The 26480-nt window shown below is 42.7% G+C and overlaps 1 protein-coding gene across 1 annotated transcript in view; it reads left to right on the plus strand.

Annotated features, from left to right (window-relative positions):
• The first annotated feature begins 768 nt into the window (after nucleotides 1–768).
• TPPP (tubulin polymerization promoting protein) overlaps nucleotides 769–26480 on the plus strand; it is a 38821-nt gene continuing 13109 nt past the window's right edge. Inside the window, exons 1-2 of the mRNA XM_082195143.1 lie at nucleotides 769–1083; nucleotides 25210–25360. Coding sequence (XP_082051269.1) covers nucleotides 773–1083; nucleotides 25210–25360 — 462 coding nt within the window. The 5' untranslated portion in view covers nucleotides 769–772. The remainder of the gene's footprint in view (nucleotides 1084–25209; nucleotides 25361–26480) is intronic.

Here is a 26480-nt window from a genome sequence, read left to right on the forward strand (position 1 = left end):
GGGGTGGCAGCAGCTCTGGAGGTAGAAGACTAGCTGAGTAGCGAGCAGCCTAGTTTAGGACATTTTACGCTTGATATGCTGGTTTTCTTCTGCCTGAGAGTTTTTACACAGGGAAGTATGCAATAATGTCCTTCTTTACTGGCATCCTGAAATGGCGCAGGCCACTCTACTACCTCAGACTGCAGCATATGTAGACTGGGCCTCATTCACTCGTGCCAACAAGCCATCCCTCACCTGACGTTGAACATCTGTTTTGGAATTAATACTTTTCAGTTGTGAGAGCAGTTTAAGAGAAACAGAACAAAAAATTGCATATTGGTTTACAGTGGTGCCCCGCAAGACGAATGCCTCGCAAGACGGAAAACTCGCTAGACGAAAGAGTTTTCCGTTTTGGAGGTGCTTCGCAAAACGAATCTCCTATGGGCTTGCTTCGCAAGACAAAAATGTCTTGTGAGTTCCTGCGGGGTTTTTTCCCTTTCCCCCCCCTTTTTCTAAGCCGCTAAGCCGCTTATCAGCTGATTCGATAAGCCGCTAAAAGCCACTAATAGCGCTAATCCGCTAATCCGTCAATGGGCTTGCTTCGCAAGACAAAAAAACCGCTAGACGAAGAGAATCACAGAACGGATTCTTTTCGTCTTGCGAGGCACCACTGTATTTTCTGAAAAGGCCAAAAGCAGGGCAGTTCTGTTTAGATGTGGTCTGGTTTTTGTTTTAATGCAAGCAGTGGCCTACAAAGAATCAACTTCCTCTTCTCCATCTTCTCTTTAGCACAATGGCTGACAACACAAGTAAACTCACCAAGCATGTGAACAAAACACCTCCAAGGTCTCCTGCAGATTCCGCAAAAGAAAAAGCAGCCAAAAGGTTATCCTGCGACTCAAACAGCTCCCACGACGGGGCCAGTGGGCCAGAGCTAAGTGCTCTTGAAGAGGCTTTCAGAAAATTTGCTATCCACGGGGATACGAGAGCCACGGGGAGAGAGATGCATGGGAAAAACTGGTCCAAGTTGTGTAAGGATTGCCACGTGATTGATAGCAAGAACGTGACTCTCACCGATGTTGACATCGTCTTCAGCAAGATCAAGTAATTTCTCCCTCTGCTTCTTCACCTTACATCCCCCCCCCCGATATTTGTATTGCTGAGTCTGTTTGTGAGTAATAATAGGTGGAATATGTTGGTTACGTATACCCCAATTACATCATAAACATTGTTTTTAAGTTCTGTAAAACGGGGGGAACACCATGCTATCCTCAGATATTGTTGGACTTCAGCTCTCTGCAGCCCCGGCTAGCATGGGCAGTGATCACAGGTGATGGAACTTGTAGTCCAGCAGTATCTGGAGAGCACCAGGTGAGCTCGCCATGCTTTACAAGTTTAGATTGCACCCCTGAGTTTCTTTTTCTATACTAATTAGCATTCACAGGTTACACATTCCAGGCTAAAATAGATTGAGTGATAGCCAACAGTCATACTCAAGAGTCGACACATTGAAATTAATGGCCTTAAGAAAATTAAGTATATTTTAATTGACAAAATGTATGTACTGTTTTAATTAATAACATCAAAGCATAAAAACATATTAAATTATTGATTAAAAGACCAATGAAATCAAGCATTAACACCAAGTTGGCATAATATTTATCAAAAATATAAATAAAATCAGTAGTTTTAAAACAAATGCACAAAGTTAAAATTATTTGTCTGGATAGACTTGTCTTTAAAAATGCTTTTAAGAGGTGCCAAAAATTATTCTCCGAAGTGTAGGTGCTGCTACACTAAAGCATCAGTTCCTTGCAGGTGAGGAAGAAGCATTATGTGGCAGTTGTAAAAATGTCAGTTCTGCAGATAGAAGCAGTTGAGCGGCTGCATACAGGGCAAGGCAATCCTTCAAGTCAACTTAAAGGCTTTATATACTTATAGTAATATCTTGAATTTGACTTAGAACTTTAAAAAAAATATTAATTTCAACGAGACTAAATGCGACTAACCTTGTATATTGGTCAATATTAGCTTCACTTCTGAAAATCTCCCTAATACTATTTTTATTCTGGGACAATTACCGGTACTGTGCACTGGATATTTGTGTGAGAAAAACTGTTTTGCAGATTATATGTATGGTGCCTGGTATGTACACTTCTGAAATGTTTTGGAGTCTGGCTTTTGCTGAATATTGTTACCTTTCTTAAAAAGAAAAGGAGAGATAGCGAGTGCCTGGCTACCTGATGCCCTGCAGAAGGAAGGGCAAGGGGAGCCCAACCGCCGCCCATCCCTTCTTCTGAATGTGCTACTTGAACACAAGGCCTGGCTGTAGTCTGAAGGTGCTTGATGGAGCAACCTAGCTGAAGCTGAGCTAAGCTGAAGCTAAGCAGGCCTGACTTTGGACAGGGCCTCGATGGGAGTAGGTTGGGGGACTGTAGATTGGCAGCAGAGCAGTTGCTGAGCAGGCAGCTGGTATTGGGTTCAATCCCTGGCATGTTTCCAGGTGGAAGGTGGAAGAACCTCTGAAGAGGCTGCTGCTGCCAGCCAGAGAAGATGGACCAGTGGCAGGGCTTCCCCCCCCCCCCAGTTGGAACTCAGTTCTGGCACCTCTCAAGTAGGCGCCATTGCCATTCTAAGAGAAAGAAGGGCGGTACTCGTGGCAAGTTCCAGCACTGACCAGCTGTAAAGCAACTTCCTATAAAGGAGAATGAGATAACAAAATGGACTGTTCTGCCCCTGGCTCTGTGCTAGGAATGAGTTGCCTGAATCCCATTTTGCCATTATAATAAGAAATTGGGGGGCAGTAGGTTCTTCGGGTTATGGTTAGGAAATAGTTCCTTGGGTTGAAACTTGGCAGTGTAGGAGAGGCGGGTTGAGAATGGTCCATGCCAAACTCGAGTAGGAAATGACTTATTCTGAATTAGCTGAATGTTTGATGAGTGATTCTGGCATTTTGACGGGTGATGTCCATTTCTGCCCATAGAGTTGGCTAGGGAGAAAATGTCTGTGTTTTTACTGGGTCTTTTGGGGAAATGTTTCGTAAGGTCAAAGGGGAACATTTGGTATGTGCTGTTACCTAGTAGCAGTATAACATATTTGTAGTTTTTATTTAAAAGGTACTTTCCCGGCAAATGTTACTCTATGCAGGCAGTAAGAAAATTCTCACACATGCTCAGTATGAACCAGTGTGGTCTTGCAACAGCATATACTTCTGAAAATGGAAAGCTGAGTCATATTCCCTCTCAAAACTAATGCCTGTATTTCACTCGAGGAAAGCTGAATTAGGGAACTCCTTGCTGCAAGGAAAACACTGTTTCAAGTCTCAAACCTTGTCATGGAATTTGTTTCAGGCTCTGTATACCCTTATGTTTTTTCCCCTTAGCCTGTTAAAGATGATAATATGATGGAGATCAGGATTGCAATGAGGGGTTTATTAAGATAAACGCTTGCTGCTTATATAAATTATATGCAGTTGTTTGGAATCCTTTATATATCTATTGGCCTACCTAATTACTTAAAAGGCACGTGTTTTTACTAACTGCTAGTGACACAAACCAACACCGCAGTGTTATGCAGAACTACTCTGCCTGGACTTCAGCCCTTCCATAGTTTGGCTTGTAGTTAACTAAGTTTGCAAATAGTTACAATGCATATCAGCAACCTATTAAGTCCAAAGCGTGAATCCTATCTGTGCCATAAGCTCAAAAACTATTTAAAAGGAAGACACTCTTTTTCTCTCTTTTGCTGATTCTGCACTATGGAAGAGTATTAACTTACTGGACAGGATTTTTGTTTCAAAACTATTCCCATCCCTGTGTGGGAGAGGTACAGGAGGATAAGGAGGAATGTTTCACCTGCGGCTGTCCTGTACTAAAGCAGGGGGCTGGGCTAGAGTCACTAGATGGCCATCAAGATCTTTCCCACCTCACCATTATATGTGGATGGTGGTTATTACCAGTTAGGCGCCTGCAGCATGGAAAGAGTTGCTTCAGTTGCATAGGCTCAATGCGTTAGTGCAGTGAAGAGGCAAATCTGGGACTTGAGTTCAGTCTGTCACTATCAGCCATCCAGCTCCAAGGTGGTACAGAAGCTGGAACTAAACACAGACCAGGACACCATACCGTATCTCCTGAATAATGCATTTTCCTGTAATTTCCCACCATTTTGAAACAAAAACAAAGAATATATATTAACTAGATGTTGAAACTATGAATTTGCATGAGTCTCCTTCCTCTCCTATTGTAGTTACTCCTTATATGGTGAGAGAATCACATGCTTAAATGCCCCTCCCATGGAAGAAAAGCACTGCACATTGAAAACTAGCCTGTCAAGAGGGGGTGGGTGGGTTCTGGCCCAGTCTCTATCCTGACATGCTAGTTTTCTATCTGCAGAGCCCTTTTATATGTGAACAAATATTCAGATATACCTACAGTGTAAAATGGCGCAGCCTAGTAACAGCTGGTGCATATGATTCGCTGAAAAGGTTATTTTTTGGTTTACTCCTGCCCTTCTTCTTGTCATCCAGTGTGTAGTAAATAGTTGGATTATGTTGCCATCCTCCGTTTAACAGATGTCAGCAGCCTGGATTAAGCAGTCTCAAAAAAGTGTTAAAATAGCCGTCTGTAGCGATCAACAGATTGAGGTCACATATTTTAATATTACACCATTAGTGCCCCATTAACCAACTTCACCCATCCATTGTAAGGTAACACAGTATATGCTTCCATCATTTCCCCTCTCTTAAAGCAACACAGTCAATAAAACCTCAGTTTGGGTTTTCTGGTTTTACTCTGTGGAAGGAGAAATAGGCAGAATCTGACTGGTTTTTTAAAAATAGTTATCAAGGAATAGCAAGGAGAAGAGGATAACAAGGTGATGCACAGCAGATTACAGGTGATTTGTGATGTTGTGTGATGCTGAATGAGAACACCTGTGCAGGAGAAGAGAGGGCCACCCAAAGGTATTCTAACCCTTTATGCCCAGCGCAATCCTGTTACTCAGAAACAAGTGTGTGGACAGTATCAATAAATAGTTGTCTCAGGGTGGAGCTAGGAGTTTCCTGTTACTGTTCTTGTTTAAGAGAGACAACAAAGTTTTTGTTTAGCTTCCTCACCGGTGTGTCCTCTAAATCTTCCATGACAGTAAGTCCTCCTTGTTCCCTGATAAGTGTGCTTATGATTGCAGACTTCATTGCTATTTTGATTGTGCAAACAATGAATTTGGTACTAGACAGAGAACTAGGCATCCTAAGAAACTAAGCTTTCCTTAAAAATAATATAAGCTTCTAGTCCCTAAGGTTGCAGTGATGAACATTTGACCAATATTTGCTGCTCTCAGAAGCAAGGAGGTGACTCTGCACATCTGGAGGGCACTGGCTTCAGGGTTTTGCATGGTTCCTTCCATCCCATAACCAGAAAAATGTGATACAGATTTTGCCAAACAAAATATGTACAGACACAAATGTATGGAAAACTTCATGCAGGTTGCCAACCAAGCTTTACTCAGAGTAAACCCATTGAAATTTATGGAGGTGAATTAATTGTGGCTATAAATTTCAATGGGTTTACTCTAAGTAGGACTTGCATACGATACAATCCTCGGCTTTCCTTGACTCAGCTGTGCACTCCTGATAATACACTGAAACTGACCATGTGTGTATTTTATATCCTGATAGGGGAGGGAGGAGCCAAAATCTTCTAAGAATAGATATGAGGAGCCTATGACATATTGCTTTGGGCATATAAATTTTCCTTTTTATCGGGGTCAGCAACTGTTTGCGGGAATTTGATACTGCAGATATGCCATAAGTCATGTTGCCTGGCTGGTTGTAGTAATCAAATAGCCTCCTGTATAAATACTTTTTTTATTTTCAAAGCCACAGCCATGGTGGATGCCACTGAAAAATATGGCCATAAAGTTGCTCATTTGATGCCATTCCTTGACAGAAAAAAATCCAAATATTGCTGCGCATACTGGCATGTTGCTATGGCCACAGGAGGCCTGAATGACATCATGCCCTGGATCTCTTGTGAGCATTTATTTAGAAAGATGTCTCCATAGAAACATTTGTTTGTATATGTGTTTTTCTCTGATGTTACCAAGTGTTACATTTTAAATGTGGGTTTCTGTACCAGATTGCGAGCAACATTAATGTTAACATAAAGAGACACTATAAATACACTTAGGTCTCTTCACACCCCAAATTAGATAATTGGGGGAAAGAACCCATCAAAAGAATAAATACTGGGGGTTTCTTTGGGGGGAGGGAGAAGTAGTTGTTGGTTTTCCATGGAGTGCTCCTATGGCACACTGTGTCTCCACTTGTGAAAACTTCCACCCATGTTGTCAACAACACAAGTTCCAATTGCCAGCTGTTGCAGCCTGGTTCCCACTGTACAGGTCACACGGGTCTCTCATGTGAGAGGCAAGCATGTCTGCATCATGCAAGTAGCCACAGCATATCAAATAAGCCAGATGTAGCTGTTGTCCCTGACATCTGGGTAGGTGGATTTTAGGCAAGGAAGCCTCTTCTGCCCTCCTTCTATCTTGTTGCTTAAAACTTCAAAGGGGTGATCATTTCACACTTACCATTCCTTTAAAACAAGTCCTTTATGAAATTAGTTGTTGGAGCAAAGCTGTGCTGGTTGATTGTGTCCTTATGATCTCTGGAAGCTCTGTAAATGCTTTATCTAATAGGGTGAGCTCTTCTTCTGGCTAATTGACACACACTTTCAGCTCTTGAAATGAGCTGTTTTCGGTGATCAGTCACCTGGCTTTCAAATCAATTGATCATTAAACAGATAATCAAAATCTTAGTAGAAATGCACTTTTAAGGAAGCATGAGAAATACTTTGGATGAAGTTGCACTATACCTTTTTAATGTGTTGGGGCTATAGGTTTGTTTTTTGTTTTGGTCTTTTTATTATGTATTTTGAGTTCTCATTTTGCCACCCTGTGATCTTCAGATGAAGGGGGGTATACAAACCTAATAAATAATAATCATATCCCTGAAAGATCTGGTCTGAGATTGGGGGTAATTTTAGAAGCCCAAATGGCCTGAAGGGTATTTCAATAGCTGCGGTTTTTGCACCAGATGTGGTTCTTCCTGAGAAAATCGGATCTTGCCATAGTTATACCTTTTTGGCAGGGCCGGCCCACTTGTGAAGCAAGGTGAGGCAAACCACCTCAGGTGGCATCAACCTCAGGGCGGCAGATCTGGCCTCAGCTTCTGTCATGGTGGCAGCGACAGTTGTGGCACACTCCCACCCCCGTTCCCGACGTTCGTCTTTATTTTCCACCTTGTCCTTATATAGCTCTTAACTCCCCTCTTCTTCCCTGGCACCATTTTGTGGGTTGTCTCAGTACCAAACTGTCTTGGGCCAGAAAACAGAAGTACCATACTGGCCCGAATATAAGCCGCACCCACAAATAAGTCACACCTTTAAAATTCAAGGGGGGGAGAGGAAAAAAAAGGCAATACCCAAATATAAGCTGCTCCCTTAAAATTGGGTTACAGGCTGAAAATTTCTGCGGTTGGTAGAATTGTATCTCTGAGCCAATTTAAGCCTTTAATCTTGCAAGCCCGCAAAAGTTATCGTACAGTCGCTAAAATTGCAAATTGCTATTCAGTTGCTACAATTCCACAGGCACTCACACCCGTAAATGGCAAATGAAAAGTCTCAAGCTTGCAAATTGGCAATAAAACTTGACCACTACACAGTGCGGTGAGATCTTTCAAAAGCTGTTAGACAAATCAATGGGTGCGAAGTCTCTCAAAAGCGATTTGCCATGATAGGTAAATGGAACCTGCAGGTTCAGAGGCACCATATCTCTGGGTGGTCGCTCTCTAGTTTGTCCCCAGAATCTACTAATCTCCTTTCCATTCTGCTTGTCAATCTTCCAAGAGTAACTGGTCAGCAGCTCTTGGAAACAGAATTCTCAAGTATCTGTGTCTTTGATTTGACCCGTCAGGAAAGTTCTCATGTTAAGGAATGGCTATTTATAATATTTATTTATTTTATTTCTGTATTAAAGTGGTGCTAAAATACCCAATAACCCTCGCCCATCTCCCAGCTGATCAATTTAAAGCCTATAGCCCTAGTTATAATCCTGGAGATCCTGGGTGATCGCATACTGCCTCGATATAGTTGGCACCTGCACAGCATGAGAATTTCTTTTGTATTCTAACCTTGGGCTATACAGTAAATAGATAGATGAGAAGAACACAGTTCTTCTCTCTCTCTCTCTCTCTCTCTCTCTCTCTCTCTCTCTCTCTCGTTTGCCTTTTGTGCCAGATACTAAGTGGACTGTCTTTTATAGGGTCTATATTCTCTCCTGGGCTGTGTCTGGGATACTGATGTATGTTGACCTGAATCCGGGAATGTCTGCGATGCAGCTGTTCATGCTATCCAAAGCTGTTTCATGTGCATATAAATCAGGCCTGGATGATCTGAATGCCTGAAAGCAGAAAGCAGGCGGGTCAATTTGCGATTGGTTTTCCCTGCTGAAACCAAGTATATAGAGAACTAGTCGAATGCCAGTTTTCAAACACATGTGGAGCGCCTGAGCATGGGGACGCCAAGGAAAAATTTCCCCGACTGGCATTTTTGCCAGTTCCAGGAGAGGGTCATTAGCAACCAAGACTGCAGTCAGCCCCAAATTTTGTTGCTGGAAAACAAACTGCCTGGACTTACACATGTGATGACAGCAGGTTCTGATGCTGTGGTCCAGCAAAGGAAGTGCAACATAAAGAAGCGTATAAATACAAAATTTATAGGAGAATTAATAAAAAGAAGCCAGCCAACCTTCACCCAGTGTACTGAATCCTTTGCTAAAAGGCTGGCTGTGCCCTGGAATGGTTAGGCTTCCCTCACTTTTTTGAGAAATTTTCTTCCACACTATTTTGTGGATGATTCTGAAGAACTGCACACATTTTGGGAGATCTGTTTGTTGGCTCACAACATTAGTTCTTGGACAGAAAGGATCACGAGGGCCATTCTAGTCCAACACAGAAATCATTTGTCCAACGTGGGGTTCAAACCCATGACCCTGAAAATAAGAGTCATGACAGAGCTATGTGCTCGTAGTCACTCTACTGTGACAAGTATAATTGGGGTGGGACTTTTTAATCTTTTGCTTTTAGTTTGCAGATGACAAAGATGTATGTGTGGACAAGCTGGCTAGTTAAAAAAACAACAACACCTTGTATGTTACCAACTTTGGGGGACTAATTTGTGAGTCTTCCAAAGAGCTTTGCTCAGAATATCATGGGGGTTGCACATTATACTGGGTTTTTTGTATCAGTGATGGCCAGTTTTATTTATTTGCACTGCTGTCGTTATTATGTGGTAAAGTGAGGTGAATTGGATTGTGATGTGCTTCTTATTTTGCAGGATATTTCAGTGGGGGGGGGGGTAAGGGAGCATGAGTTGTTCAAACCAGCACATCAAAATTGCTTCTACTCGTGTAACATTTGCTCAGCAAATGTGACGCTGTGTTGTGGATACAGGTTGACCTGAAGGCTGCTTTCAACTGCAGAGAGAGTATCCATTAATCGTGATGCTAGGCTGCAACAGCTACATGCCAGGCAAACAGAAATCCTGAGAGTAGAGTTACGGCACAAGAATGGAAACATTGGCTTGTTAAATGCTAACCAAGCAACAGATGAACTGAGCACTTGGAGCTGCTTGGGACATGATTAAAAGAGGTAGCAAGGGATCTGGGCCAAAAGAGTACAGTGCAACTTATTAATTGCATCTTGTTACAGAATGGACTGCCATCAAAAAACAGTCTTTGCATGCTTTGACAGAGACGATAATTGGTGTGAAATTTATGTACTATATATAGATAAAGGGAGACTTGTATTGCTAAAGGAGCCGAAGTTGATGTTACATGAAACCATTCCTCTTTTGAGTTTTCACGTTGACTTCAATGATGTGGTTGATATCTAGGATTTTATTTTGTTTTTAACTCCGGAAGGGGTAGGAAATGCAAGCATGCACCTCTTGCCCTTTTTCATCTCTTGGTATTTTACTTATCCCATTTGAAAGTTGTAGTGATGTGGGAACGAGATTTTAACTTCTAAAACCATGTACGTAGCACAGAAACTTAGTTTTACGCACTAAGGCCTATTCTGAGAAAGTAGAATAGTAAATAGGACACCTCTAAAATATTGTCCAATTTTTGCCATTTCTACTTGTTGGGCAATTTTGTGAAACCCAGGTCCTCATATGTAAGATATGCAGAAGTAGCACATTGATCAGACCGTAATCCCCTGTTGCTCTCTTATTTCTGCTGGGTGCTGGTTTGCATAGGCAATAATTGTGCCTGCGGTCCACCATTGGCCGGACTGACCAGGGTTGCTGGCAATCCAATGACTCTTGGAGGTCCACAGATGGGCCATCCCTACCCTAGAGCACCACTTCAAGACCCATTGGAGACCAGGGTGTCACTCATTTTCAAATACAGTATCCTATTTCCCTGACCTCCAGCTGTGGACACCAGTGAATGCTGGAAGCTCTCTTTGTTTTTGTCTCTGTTTGGACTTCCCAAAGAATAACTATGTGGGGTTGGGTGAGGTGAAGCTCACAAGGACATGATTTTTTTTTTAAAGAGCTCTTTAATTATAATCATGTTTCCTGCAAAACACTCCCCTGCAGAACAACTGTAGAAAAATCACCATGGCGACCAGTGCCGAGGTGAATTATAGCATCTGTTTACATTTTTAGGTTGCTAAACAGGAGATTAATATAGGAAGTGAAGGAAGCATGGCTGAACTTTTCCTCAGTGGGGAAATGAAGAGGCTGAATACAACAATGGCAGAAACTGAATTTAGCCAGGACACCTGAGTTAGATTAAGTTCCCTGTTTCCATCACAGCATTTGCCTGGAAACAAAAGCTTGAGGATCTGAATAACAACACCATTGCCTAACTTTTTATGGGCAAGGTGATTTTCACACTACAATGCACTGGTAATATTTGAGGGCTGGTTCATATGGTGTAGTTTAAAAAAAAAATAAAAACTTGCGCAACTTTCAGTGTTGTAGTTGAATATTGTTTTTCTCTAGAGAAACCATTTGGTTTGTAAAAAAATGTTGTTTCACATTCTCTACTTCCCTGAGGGACAGGAAGTTTCAGTGAAGCTGTTTTAGAGGCTCAAGTTCCTTGTGAGGACTTTGTTCTGGGACATGTGCTGCCTTTTGTTATAAACTACTTATTTATGAAATGTGTGGGTCTCTCACATGGGCAACTACAAGTTTCAGAGCAACACCAGCTTGCTACCCTAATGTTTCTAGAAGTGGTTTTTGCCGGCCACAGGTCTCTTGGCACCTTTAATAAACAAGCTTTACTCTCACATTATTTTTGTTTGTTCCTGCCTCGGGGGATGGAGTCAATTAATAATTTACTTTATTGCAGGAACAAATGACAGGAAAGATGCCAGTTTGATCTGAACAACCCTTTATGTATGTGCTTTATGTGTTTTTATCTTATGCTGGTCTATCATAATTGAGAGAATGAGTATTTGTACGCCCAACTTCTACAGTTGCCCTATTGACTATTTAGCAAGTGCTACTTATGGATGTAGGGATGCGGGTGGCGCTGTGGGTTAAACCACAGAAGCGGCTTAGTCCTGCTGGCCACATGACCCGGAAGCTGTACGCTGGCTCCCTCGGTCAGTAAAGTGAGATGAGCGCCGCAACCCCAGAGTTGGCCACGACTGGACCAAATGGTCAGGGGTCCCTTTACCTTTTACTTATGGATGTAGGTGCTTTTGACAGAATGTCTCCTGATACAACGGGGGAAGATTAGCTGCAGCTCTCTAATTGCCACACTTTTACCTTATGCTGACCTATGGCCATAATAAAGATTCCTCCTCCTCCTCTTCTTTCTTCTTCTTCACCTTTTTTTAAGTTCTTCCCCAATTTAAAGCACACATGCGTGTGTCCGTACACCCTTCATGTAGAAATTTAATAGACCAGGTAGAAGCATTATTGTAATCCTTAATATGCTAGTTTGTACATAAGAAAGGTTTTCATGCTGTTTTCTCTCCCCAGCTTCCCGCCAGCCTGAAGTGCACAGCCAGAATTTTGATCCCTCCTTTAGCACAATTTGTAGAATGGTTCTTAAAATTTCCAGGTCCCTGCATTGTGACATTGGCAACTAACTCTCTCATCTAGGCCTGCTAGAATACTGTGGGTCTGGTTCACTGCGCTCCATTTTTAATCTTCTGGGTGTTATAATTTCACTGGCCTGATAGATGTTCCTGTCCTTTGGGTTTGTCCCACTGTTATGGCTCCACTATTTTTAGAAGATGTCTGAGGCTTCTCTTGGTGTTTCTTGCTGTTCAGAATGGATGAATACTTGTCTTCTATTTGTTTGCAGATTCTTCCTAGGCCCCGGCTCGAGATTAGGATGTAGCTGGCCTGGTTTATGCTAGGTTCTTTCTGGGCTCACTTAATAATGCTGCTCTCTTTAATTAACAATAAAGCCATGCCAGCTATGGTACCCTGCAAAAGTTACTTTGCATCCCCACTCCAAAACAAAAACCACCCAGGTATTCATATATTTAGAAAGTCTTTAATTAATGTTCATTTTCCTTTCCTCCTTATTGGAGGTGTCTTTAACTGCTACTCGCTATGGCAAATGAGGAAAGGTTTTATAAGCTGGAAAAGATTCCAGTTCTTCTTTTATTCTTTTCTAGGCTCTCAGTGTGCCAGTGATATCTGACATATTTATAGGTTAGCAATGTTTGTGGATTCTGGAGCACTTTGCTGTTTCACAGAGGAAACAGCCCAAAGTGTGCAATCATCGGGATATTATATCTCATGGCTCCCTGAATATGTACCTCTCCAATAAATGTGTTTACAAATATACCGAGGCTTTTTGGAAACAAATATTATATTTTAGGTGTGCACATAAAGCATCTTGGATATGTACACCTTGAAAAAATGTGATGTGCAAAGCAGCTCTTATTTGCAAGATTGATGGAGAGGCTCAGGAAAAAATAATGGGTCTAGCTGAAGAATCAACGTCTTCAACTCGAAGGGCATGTTGGAACTGTTAGCGTGACGAATACAAGAGGCTTAAGAGGGTTCCTTGGAACGCTCACATTTGACATTGATGACCAAGAGCTCCCCAGGTTTTACAGAAATGAACTACCCCCATTGTTGGTGCAAGGGAGGAGAGCGCTGGGGCACGGACATCTGGTTACCGCTGTGAGAACTGCCCTGTGATCGGACCAAGGGCGGTATAGGAATTAATTGATTGAATTGTCCTGGTCCAGCATGTTCTTTTCTTCTCAACTCGAAATTTTATATTTATTTCAGAGATTTATATCCCACCCCAGGCAGCTCCTACAACATGGTAAAACAACGGAAACTTAAATAGAAATGGAAAACAGAACAAAACCCATGTGTGTTTGTAAACACCCCTGGTTTGAAATTTTCTGCTGCTCCACAGAATAATGTGCCTTTTGCTCAGCTGAAACGAGTGCCAGCTTGTCCCATTTATGGAGGTTATCAGCTTGTGCCAGGTAGGCATCTAGCATAGCAGCAAAGTGCTGTTCCTTGCAGTGATTTGTGGTACCAGCCAAACGTTCATTTTTTTATTCTGATACACTCAGCTGTAAGGATTATAGGCTTATTAAATTAAAGAAATCAGTACATGGATTGTTTTTTTAGTCAATGACAGCCTTTTTCTTATTCATTCATATTTAATATCAGTAGAACTCCTAATTTAATGTCCCACAAGATAATGCCTCTCTTACAAATATATAATAATAATATAAATAAATAAATGGAAACATGAAAACGATGAGCGAGTGGCCTTGTAACAGGACAGCAGGTCATTGTGCTGTTGTTAATCCTGTTCAATTGCTGACTTGCTCTGTGCTTAACAATAGTGGGAAACTATATTGTTTAAAGAAATGCTGCGTTGTTTGGATATACTTCTCAGTAAACACAAGAGGCCACAGGGCAGGGCATATGAGGCATGGCTTCGGCACTTTCAGCAATCCCTCCACTGGCCTGAGAAATGTCTTCATAGCAGGAAGATGGGCTGGATGCCACTCGGATGGTAGCTGCCATCATCAGTTCACGTGCTGCTGCATATCTTACAAAGGGATGTGGCAGAGAAATGTGAAGGGGAAAAGGTGTCGTGGGGGTGAGTTAAGAGGGTCAGGAATGGACTGCAGTAGCAGCTTCCCCCCCCCCACTTCCTCCCTCTCAAGGGGTGGAAACAGCCAACAAGCCAGTAGTGAGCCACAAAATTCCCAGTTAGGAACAACCTATTTAGATATAAAAACTTTATCAAATAATTGTTATGCTAACAACAACAATAACATGACTGAAGAATCTGAAATAAGATGTTCACACCTGCAAATTCCACCATGATTTGAGTGTTTTCAGTACTAGAGTACCTGAGAGCAAACCGTTCATCTGAGAAAGTGATTTCAAAAATGGAGAAAGTATGGATAATTTAAGAGTATACAAACCAAAATATGAGAGCAAGCCTGAGCAAGTGAGCTCAAGATGTTGGACATATTATTTCCATAGAAGTCTGAGAGAAACTCTGGAAGCATTTCTCATTTAAATGCAAGCTTAACAGAAAATTGCTTTAAGGTAATGTTGCGATGGTACCTAATTCTAGCAGTGACCAATAGAAGAAATAGTAACTATCCAAAAAAACATGTTGGGAAAGAAGCAGGAGGCTAATATTATATGTGGTGGAAATACTGTAGAGTGCAGAAATATCTAACAGGAATCAGAAGTGGGGAGAGCGTGTTCCACCTCCCCATGTACTTCCAGAATGGTTGGTTAATCACATAGAGGAGGGAGAAAGGTTGTTTTCTGCTGCTCCAGAGAAGCGGACACGGAGCAATGGATCCAAACTACAAGAAAGAAGATTCCACCTAAACATTAGGAAGAACTTCCTGACAGTAAGAGCTGTTTGACAGTGGAATTTGCTGCCAAGGAGTGTGGTGGAGTCTCCTACTTTGGAGGTCTTTAAGCAGAGGCTTGACAACCATATGTCAGGAGTGCTCTGATGGTGTTTCCTGCTTGGCAGGGGGTTGGACTCGATGGCCCTTGTGGTCTCTTCCAACTCTATGATTCTATGATTCTATTAGGATGGGGAGCCTGTGGCTGGAATACATTTCCTAACATCCCTGACCGTGCTGGCTGGAAGTTGCAGTCAAGCAACATCTGGAGGGCCACATCTGGAGGGCCATTAGTGGCACAATGCAACAGAAGCAGGCAATATCCATCTACAATGCACAGTCGGAGCCAGCCGTCTGAGGCATCTCTAGACCTCTTGCTGGAGCCCCTTTCGTCCTCCGTTGGGCTCCCTCTGCTGGCAGGGCCCACCTGGCACCTGAGCCCCACTGGGGCCCTCGCAAGAGCAGGAAGCCCTTTCCACCCCACCTCCCCGCAAAAAGCCCTGTGTTGCTGCCCAGTCCTGCCCTTTGAACGGCTGCTGCCCTCAGCCAGGGCTTGCTTGGAAACCTCTAGTCCTGTGAAAAATAAACTGGGCTTATTGACTTCTGAGTTTAAAAATAAAAATAAACCTTGCCCTCTTCTTTAAGCCTCTTCCCTCCGTTCTCCCCTTCTGCATGTTTGTGTGCGTTTGTGTCTTCCTTCTCCCTTCTATTATTTTGTTCTGTAAAATTTTATCCATTCTTTCTAGTTTGGCTTGGTTTGTAAAAGAAAATAAACAATCAAATAACTGGTATTCTGGGATATACACACACATTCAACTAAAACTCGATAGTGAATTATATTTGAAAATCTAAAAGCATGACACAGAATTGGCTTCTTGTTTAGTAATGTAATTAAAGTTTTAGGGAACATCCTCTTACAATAACTTTGCTATCTGTGCTACTAATTACTTCTGCAGCTTTAATTTTAGAGAAAATGTGTTAATTTAAAATTATCTCTATTATAAAATTACAGTTGTAGTAATATGCTAAAGGTAATTTAAAACATTATCAGTTTTAGACTCCTAAATATTAGCAGCTGCCAAGATATTACCCCGTTCTACATAGATCCATCCTTATTTCAGACATTGTAATGTATTGGTATATCACAATGTTTAGCAGGTGATATACAGTGGTACCTCGGGTTACAGACGCTTCAGGTTACATACGCTTCAGGTTACAGACTCCACTAACCCAGAAATATTAACTCGGGTTAAGAACTTTGCTTCAGGATGAGAACAGAAATCGCTTGGTGGCGGCGCAGCAGCAGCAGCAGGAGGCCCCATTAGCTAAAGTGGTGCTTCAGGTTAAGAACAATTTCAGGTTAAGAACGGACCTCCAGAACGAATTAAGTTCTTAACCTGAGATACCACTGTATCACAATGTTGAAAACCGGACATTGCTCAGCCCTAGCATGAAATACGAGTTTGTGCATTTTGGCAGATGTTTACTAATAAACAGCTGTGGTGCCTTAATAGCAGCAAATGCGTTGCAAGTGAATGTCAAGGTCTGCCCCCCCCCATGTCATCTCCCCCTCCTCCTTCATTCCTTTCATGTTCCTCCAGCAAATTATTTCTCTCCTCCTCCTCTTCTTCTTTTTTAAACACCAAACAATGTGGCTTCTGAGGGGCAAAAGCATGGAAGTTTATTGAAGCTCTAAACATTTTCTCCCCATGGGAACCAAACTGACTTCTTTGTCCTTTGATCCCAGACAATAATTTACGCAAATTGCCACAGAGTTGGACATGATCTGTTTGTGTATAAACTGGGCCTTTAACGTTATATTTATGAGCGAAATGAAGTGAAGTTTCTCATGAACTGAACTACTTGAGGCGAGAGAGTCACAGGATCCTCCGCAACCCCCCCCCCTCTTGGCATGCAGAAAATGTCCGGGAGATTTCTGAACTGCACCTTTTCCTTTCCTGGTGCATTAGTTTTCTACGTGCAGAGAGTTGGGAAACATTCAGATATGTGGTCTGAAGTGATGCAGACCAGGCAGTGACGTAGCGTGGGTTGTCAGCACCCGGGGCAAGGCAAGTAATTTGTGCCCCCTAACCCCCAGATGTTGCACCCGGTGCAGCCAGCCCCCCCTGCACCCCCCACGCTACGCCACTGAGACCAGGAAAAGCTGTATCACACATTTGCATGTTCTTGGATAAATGGTCCTCAGTCTGTCAGCACTACAAACAAGATAGGTCCCCAGGCTAATTAGTCTGTGGCCCAGTTAGCATGTAGCATTAAGCCAAACCATGGCTTAGCTGCAGGGAGCAAGGTGACATGACAAATTGAATTTGTCAATTTTTTTTACAACGAATCCCCACATGTTCATGCATCACCATAGTTTGGCTTAGTGTTATGTGCAAATCAAGCCGATATAACTCCTGTTTGAATGTGTTATACAGGGAGCAAGTAAATGAGGAAATAGGGTGCAGTTGGAATGAGGTAAGATCATGAAAACGGAGCTGTATTCAAGGTGCATGATCTATCTACCTGCTCTTCTATCCTACCTTGTCTGTAAAAAGCATACCTGCTGTATGTTACAATAACCTGACTAATTGTCCCTGGAAGATAATCAGTCTTGCTGCAGGACTGCTCAGGAACAAGGATGGAGTAACTTCTTCTTCTTTGGCGATCACTCATAGCCCAGTAAAGGGATGTGGGTGGCGCTGTGGGTTAAACCACAGAGCCTAGGACTTGCCGATCAGAAGGTTGGCGGTTCGAATCCCCGCAATGGGGTGAGCTCCTGTTGCTCGGTCCCTGCTCCTGCCAACCTAGCAGTTTGAAAGCACATCAAAGTGCAAGTAGATAAATAGGTACCGCTCCGGCGGGAAGGTAAACGGCGTTTCCGTGCACTGCTCTGGTTTGCCAGAAGCGGCTTAGTCCTGCTGGCCACATGACCCGGAAGCTGTACGCCGGCTCCCTCGGCCAATAAAGCGAGATGAGCGCCGCAACCCCAGAGTTGGCCACGACTGGATCTAATGGTCAGAGGTCCCTTTACCTTTACCACAGCCCAGTAAGGTTGTCTTCTATGAACACGGTTTTAACAGTGTGTCCGTAAGTGATCATGGAGGCCAATTCTGGATCCACACGTCCTTCCACATTGGGGACATAGGTTTCCGGGCAGGAGTTGATCAAGGTGATGGTTTGCCAAACGTGACTTCCTTTTAGCATGTTTTTCTCTTTTGTCCTGAGCTCGAGTGTCTTCAAAGCCCATGACACCTTTGGTAAAGGCTGTAACAAGGGGGCTTAACAAGGATGGAGTAACAAGGGGGAAACCACTGAGCCTCTTGGCCCTGCTGATTGGAAGGTCAGCGGTTCAAATCTGTGCGACGGCGTGAGCTCCTATTGCTCTGTCCCAGCTCCTGCCAACTTGGCAGTTTGAAAGCACACCAGTGCAAGTAGATATGTAGGCACCGCTGTAGCGGGAAGGTGAACAGCGTGTCTGTGCACATTGGCTTCTGTCACAGTGTTCCGTTGTGCCAGAAGTGGTTTAGACATGCTGGCCACACGACCCAGAAAGCTGTCTGTGGACAAACGCCTGCTCCCTTCGCCTGAAGCAGGATGAGTGCTGCACCTCATAGTTGCCTTTGACTGGACTTAACTTCTTTTTTTACCTTTAACAGGGATGGCTTTAAAATCTGACACTAAAATCTTAGACCAGTAGTGTGGAGTCACTAGTCCAGGTCATTCTCCTGTTCATTTTTCACTCTCATGTGCAAAATAGTAAGTCGATAAAGCAGCAGAAAATTATTGAAAACAGCAGCTGTTGATGCTTTTTGGTTTGAAGATTTTTTTCTGCTTTGTGTTTACTTTTGGGGATGTTTCTGTGGTCTGTTTATATCACAGTTCTTTGTTGCTTGGAGTGACAACACATTCCATACTAGTTGGAGTGCTTTGCTTGGTTATTCTAAATTGGCCTTTCTTGGTTAGAGGTTAATATTCCAGATAGATTCCTTCCAGCACTGTTTCTCTTGAACATGCTGGTGTGTCCACAGGGCCCCTTTAATTTAAGACAACAGCAGTTTGCAGACTTTTATAGGAGGTGGGACAAACTGCCAGCTAGGTTCCCTTTTCCTTTCTTTTCTGCCACAACAATGTGATTTATCAACCAAACAGCTTTGGCTGGGGGAGGGTGCAGCTTTGAGGGTGACTCCCTTAATGCCAGCCTCTGCTTCCTTCTCTTACATATTTGGAACTGGAATACTTCTTACTTCTTCCTCCTCTTACATATTTGGAACTGGAATACTTGTTCAGCTTGATTGGCAGACAAAATACAGATGTCGTTTCCTGGCTCTGTCGTTTGCCTTTGCAGGCAAAGAAAGAGCAGTTGTGAGAGCAGTTGCAACCAAGCCAGTTTCATAAGTTACAATGAAATGCAGCCCAGAGCTTGTATTGCTGTAGTCTGTTCACCTCTTAGCTGCAAGATGGTTGAGAAACTTCAGCTGGTGCAAAATTCATTGACCAGGTTGCTTACTGGGACAAGATGGTTTGAGCATATAGCACCAATTCTGGCCCAACTGCACTGGCTGCCATTCAAAGTGCTGGCTTTGACTTATGAAAGTCTTAAAACCTCAAGGACTGCTTCTCTCCATAAGAAGCAATCTGCAATCCTAATCTGAGGTCCTTTGTTGTCTCTCCCCAAGGAGGCGCTCCTGACATCTTCATTATACGCCTTTAGGCGCCAGGCAAAAACTTTCCTTCATAACGAGGCCTTTGGCGGATTAACATTCTATGACTTTTAAAATGTGTTTGTGGGCAAGGGTTATTGGTTTGTTTGTTTGTTTGCTTGCTTGCTTTTGCTATGTTATGTATTTTGTGTTTTTGTTTCGTAGATCGCCCTGCAATCTTCAAATGAAGGGCAGTATATAAATAAATAGGGGACGTGGGTGGCGCTGTGGGTTAAACCACAGAGCCTAGGACTTGCAGATCAGTAGGTCGGCAGTTCAAATCCCCGTGACGGGGTGAGCTCCCGTTGCTCGGTCCCTGCTCCTGCCAACCTAGCAGTTCGAAAGCACATCAAAGTGCAAGTAGATAAATAGGTACCACTCCGGCGGGAAGGTGAACGGCGTTTCTGTGCGCTGCTCTGGTTTGCCAGAGTCCTACTGGCCACATGACCCGGAAGCTGTACGCCGGCTCCTTCGGCCAATAAAGCGAGATGAGCGCTGCAACCCCAGAGTCGTCCGCAACTGGACCTAATAGTCAGGGGTCCCTTTACCTTTACCTTTATATAAATGAATAAATAATAGAGAGGTCATGGTTGATTTGCCATCTGACCCTCACTGGCGCAGTGAACACACAGAGAGTGATAGGAGCAGCATTCTTGTTTTGTTAATATTTTATTTCCCATTTAGGATGTGTAATATTTTACTCCCCAGCACTGGAAACCTCTTCTGTTTAAAGGCAGCTTTTCTGGCCCTCTTAGCCATGGGGGGAGACAGTTGCCTACAGAAGCTTCAGGCTGCTCATTCATCCTAACTGACTTCATTTAGCACTGAAATTGGTCATGGTGACTTCTGGCATTGGCTCTGGGTTGTTTGGGATGAGAATTATGTAGAGGTTTCTGTACCTACAAAGCAGGTGCAGTTATCTAGCGCAATTGGCTTTCCTTGTTGACCCATATAGACTTTGCCATTTCCCAGAGGCCAGGCATTTCCTATTATTACAGTTGACAGCTGAACACAGTTGAGAAAGGTGTTGCTGTTTGAGTGCAGGAGGTGAGGCCTGTCTTTTTAGACTGTTTTATTACTTTAATTTCTAACCTGGAGGAACTAAAATAAATATTTAAACTAATATAAAAATCAGCTGATGAAAACAGATTCTGAAAGCAATGCCTAAATTGATTCAGCATCATAAAGAAGACCAAAAAGTAATCTATCAAAAGCCCAGCAGAATAAAAAAATGTAACCCACTACCCATTCAAGAATGATATTCAGTAGGTATCCTTAGGAAGAGAGTTCCAATGGGAGAGAGGGGGCCATAGCTGAAAAGGCCCTGTTCACAGTGCTTTCCAATCTGACATCTTGGAAGTCATAGATTTTCCTCTTCACTGGAATAGATGTATGCAGTCTATGCAACTGAAGCCATCAAGCATCCCAAACTATTTTACCACTCCAAACTACCCTACTAGCAGCCATTACCATAAACCGGGAATGACTGAATTGGGAGGAGGCCTGGTGGTAACCTAGTCCCGCACCCTGCAAACAGATAAAGAATATTTCTTTTAGCCAGTTAAGAGAGAGAATTAACAGGGTTAACCAATATGCCAGTGTCAGCACAATGTCATACATGGATGTATCATAATGCAGACATACACATTATTTGGTGCAGAGGATGATATTTTATATGCTAAGCAGTATATTCCATAACCTCTAAACCTTTTTATGTGACTGTTGAATATATAGATTTTTTTCCCCTTAAAATGACAATTTTCCCCCAGGGGAAAGGGGGGGGGGAGAAAATCTATCTTCCCCACAGCTTCAGAATTTCCCAGTTTTATTTCTCTTATATACAGCTTTATTCATTTTGTCCTGTTGTAGTGCTTTTCATCTTGATTTTCATTTTCTGGTCAGAGCTACTGACCATTATCACTGAGTTTATATCCTCAAAGCTTGGTGTAGACTTTCTTTACACCATAATTGTTTTTGTTCTCTTTTCTCCTGTATTCCCTTTTCTTCTTCACAATGTGGTACATTTCTTAAATAGCTTATATTTGCATTTTGTGTTTCTGACTGGCTCTCTAGTTCCATTCATTATTTTAAAGGAAAAAACACAGGCGAATGTTCTCCCCCTTTTTGTTTTGTTTTGAAAAGCAGTCTACACGTGATCTAGCATAGGCAGGCTGGAACCTTTCTCGCTGTCATACTAGTTCTTGTTCCTTCTGCTGCAGAACTATACGGTGTGTTTTTATGCACATTTAAACCTGCACTTTAGGAAAACATAATATTGAGAGATAAAAATACTTTGATGAAAATGATGTGATCTTCTTCTTCTTCTTCTTCCCCCTCTCCTCCTCCTCCTCCTCCTCCTCTCTCTCTCTCATTTGTACAAATCACACAGAATAGCCTGAATTTAAAAGCATTAGCAGGAGACCTCTGTACTGATCTGCCAGGGTCTTTGCAAAGCTCTGTTCACATTAAACTCTGTTCAGCTATAGCATTAAACCTCCCTTGAATGTATTTTTCTTAACCTGGTTGCTCTGCAAATGATCCAGTTTTCATTCATCTTTTCTACTTCCCAGCAATTCACCAGATGTTCTTCCACCCAGTTTTAGCCAAGGTTATGTCCAATCACTCCTTAATTCAGACAGGTTGGTTTAATGAACTGGAATTAGCATCTTCCCTGGACGGATAGCCCACTTACAACCTACGTTCTCCAAACACCTGGGTGTTGTTGTGTGATATAACATTCAGTCCAGTTTGAGTAAAATAAATTGCCCTGAATTAGAGATGTGTGTAGAACCATGGTGAGTATTTGGTGAAGATATTGCTCAATATCTTTTAGGATTTATCTTAGAAACTGAGTAATTAGGTCAGGCAGTCACTGCCTAACTGGCTTATGCTCGTGTTTCTATGTGGTACGACTATTGACGAATAATTCTGAGCCTGAGGCAGATTCTGCCTCTTTCAAATCCCTGAAAGTGTAGAACTGGAACAGAGTATTCAGCCTTTGCCTGTCGTCCTCAGTTCACCTTCAGTTCCACATCCTATAGGAGAGTTGGATTTCAGCTCCACAACAAGGGGGGGGGGAGAGCATGGAAGGCTGAGAAGCAGTTTGTGAATTTGTGTGACCATGTTAGATGCCACTACAGAGAAGGGAGATTCCTACTAAGAGTGAGGAGAGATGTAAGACCATTTGGAAGTGAGGCCAATTTGGAAGTCTCCACAATAGTATTTATTATTATTATTTTTAACTTCCCACTCCGGGGTCAGAGGAGAGAGGGAGGGGAGCTGTTTTAAGTTTCCAGGAAAATGGACTAAGGATGGCACAGATTGGTTTAGCAGTATGCCTGTAAGCCAAACCACAGCTTAGGGAAAGGGGTTTACATGCATGTGCAGCAAACCATGGTTTGGTTTAGTGTTTGTTATGCATGAGTCTGGTCTGATCATTATGTTTGTGGGTGGGTGGAGAAAAACCATGTGTGTTGAGTAAGTGGACATACAGAGCAGTCAGACTGGTTTCCCCTGAGTTTTGAGCCGAGAAATGCAGTATGTTTCAGATACTTTTCAAAAGCGATTGAAACCAGAGAAATGACAAGGAAGAGAATATACAGAGGACTGATTACTGAAGTAATAACTCAGCTAAAATAACTGTGTCAGTAGCTGGTAACGGATTAACTGAATAAAATGTGTAACAAGGATGACAAGCTCATGTGTGGCTCCTTGGTGTGAGAAGAGCAGGGGTTTTAAAACTCCTCTGTGGAGTTGGAGAGTTGTGTAGCTGCAGCACAGATAGCTGCAGCACAGAGCGGGGGCACAGCTCCTCTGCTGAAGTCATTGCTCTAAGACCAAGGTCATGACTTAACTGCTCCTCGCAGATCTCTTGGCATCTGCACAAGAACAGGGATGATACTTGATTAGCCTCAGGGCAGATTTCCAGGTGGATAAATTACCTGCCAGTCAGTGACGACACACCAAAAAATTACCGTTATGCACTGTAATTTAAGAACACAGCAGAATGGGAAAGGTGTGACCTGTATGTTTTTGTGTGTGAACACTGTTTGCTTAAAAAAATGGTCACAAAATGCTCAAGATGACCATTTCTGTTGCATATCAAAAGTCTTCCCAAAAGACCTCCTGGCACCCCCCCTTTTATTGCTGTCATCTTGCCATTTTACTTTCTTAAAAGCCAGTTGCCCCAATTTCCTTGTGCCTAATTATCTTCTTCTCATTTTTTGATAATAAGCCCCCCAACTGAGCATCGCGGAACTAAATTCTAACTAAACCACCATAAGATTGTGTTGGAGGTCCCACTGAAAGCAACGGGATTAAGAAAGTTGCAGCAAGCTTGTTCCATTGGACAAGGTTACAACCCGATGTCTCTTACCAGCAAGCCCCATTGAACTGAACTCACTGGAATTTATTTTTCAGTGGACAAGAATAGGGTTTCACTGTAAGGCCTGCAATTGACTTTAGCTAGATCAAGGCCAATATTCATGCACGTAGTTAAGATAAAATAATGATCCAAGAGCACAGCTGAAAAAATAGTAATACTATTTAAGACCACAAAGAACTCATAACCCACCTACTTTCAGCAGCCAGAAACACCATAACCAGACACTGGAGAGACCTGTCAGGAGTAAGCATGGACCAATGGTACCAAATAGGATGGGAAACAGCCCTCCTAGAAAAATTAACCAATAAACTGAAACTGACACGGGGACAAATAGAAGAAGACGCCTTCACCCCGGTGTGGCTCCCCTTTATCACATACACAGCCCAACAGGACAATGACAATAATCCACCAACAGCATACAAATCAATATGGCTAACCTGATCCAAAACACCCACCCACCTCACCCACACACGAAAACAAAGATCACCACAGCCAACCACAAATGAACAACCACACCCTAGGCCAACCCCAACCTCTCTCACCACCAAAGGAACACAAGTGAACAACACAAGCAACGCTGACACCAAACTCTACATACATTAAACACAATAGAAACACCGCCACCCGACCCCACCCCTATCCATCTTCCCTCCCCCCACTCCCCCTTTCTTTTTCCTTTCTTTCTTTCTTTTTTTTCTTCTCCCCCTAATGCCTCAACAAATGAAATGGATTTGTAAAAATGTTACATGGAAAAAAAATAAACGAGGCATTACACTTCTGTAAAACAAGAAAATCCTTAATAAAAAAAAAGAAAAAACCAAATTTGTTCCCATACTAAGACCTAGAGCCTCCTGCAGATTTGAGAAAATTAGCAGAGCAGCGATGTCTTCCCAAAGTATTCCTAGAGTGGCACTACACTGTTAATAACAAAGATTGGTAGCAAAGGGGAAGATGCCTCTCACAATCTACTCTCTTTCTGACATCAAATGGATCTTCGACTTCTCCAAAGCTTTGAAGGCAACCTGTGGGGACAGTAAAACTGTTTTAGAGCAGAAACCTAAGTTTAGATGTTCTGTTAAGAGTGGCATTAGGACATGGAAACCAGGAGATTGAGTAGCCCACATGGTAAATACTGTTTGTGCAGTAATCCTTACAGGTACATTGAGATGTTTCTGTAACGTCTCCCATTTTTGTTTTGTCTGCTTTAGGGGGAAATCCAGGACAATTACTTTTGAGCAGTTCAAGGAAGCGCTTCAGGAGCTGTCCAAGAAGCGTTTCAAAGACAAGAGCAACGAGGAAGCAGTGCAAGAAATGCACAAGCTCATCGAAGGGAAGGCCCCCGTCATCGCTGGAGTCACGGTATGGGAGCCTGACGCTCAGTAACTCTGACATTCTTTTCTAAGGCCTCTCTTCAAATCATAGGCTTCTCATTTTCTCTCTCGGGAAGAGTCCTGAAGTTTTGATCAACCTAGCAGGATGCTCATCTGGTTTCACTCTAATGTTCTCTGTGGCAGGGCAGCATTTGCTAAGCCAGAACATTCCATAAGAGTTATAGCCTAACGACCAATATTCCTGTTCACCTAACGCTTAAAGATTTTGATTTCTGCTAGAAACTTCTTGTTTTCAGTTAAAATGTGCAAAATACAGAAATTCTGTCTTTCCTACTGCATAATTCTCAGAATGTGGGCTTTCTGGCGTCGCAGGACTTTGGTAACATGCCACTTGCATATGAGCCATGGAACAGTTCAGAACAAAGATAGCAGCCTTCACTCTGCACCAGGGCATTGTGTGGCTCCCACTGTACCAGCAAATATCACCCCCACCCCACATAACGTGGCTAAATGAAATAAAAAATAAAAAAATAGTCCAGTAGCACCTTAGAGACCAACTAAGTTTGTTCTGGGTATAAGCTTTTGTGTGCTTCTTCAGATACACTGAAACAGAAGTCACAATTTTTTTAAAAAAAATATTTCAACTGCGTCAGACCAACACGGCTACCTATCTGAATCTAGAATTGTGGCTAAATGAGTGAATGATGCAAGGGTAGAAATGGATGAAGCCAACTTCTGACTGTCTTCAGCGAGAATAAAATCAGCTCTTTCACTCTTGTATCTTTCCCATTCTACTCCAAGCTTAGTGACACGTGTGTGTGTGTGTGTGTGTGTGTGTGTGTGTATAGGCTGTCAGCGATGTCAAGGGGGGCATGGTGCAGTCTCCAAATAGTTGGATTTGGAAGGATCGAGCTGCCCAAGCTTAGTCAGTTGATCATTCCTTTTTTTAGAACAATACTCCAGCCATTTAGTTTCCTTTTGCCACGTGTATAAAGAATTTTGCTGTAGTCTGCATAGTGCTCATCAACATACAGCTAAATGGAAAGTGAGAACTTTGAGCTCTTTCCAAGATGGGGCAAATTCCATGTACCCTACTGGATATAAGTACAAAGGGGCAATCCCTGTGGCTTCCTTTGCTTACCTATCCC

The sequence above is a fragment of the Podarcis vaucheri genome (assembly GCF_965113315.1).
Source record: "Podarcis vaucheri genome assembly, chromosome: 13".
NCBI classification, from domain to species: Eukaryota; Metazoa; Chordata; class Lepidosauria; order Squamata; family Lacertidae; genus Podarcis; species Podarcis vaucheri.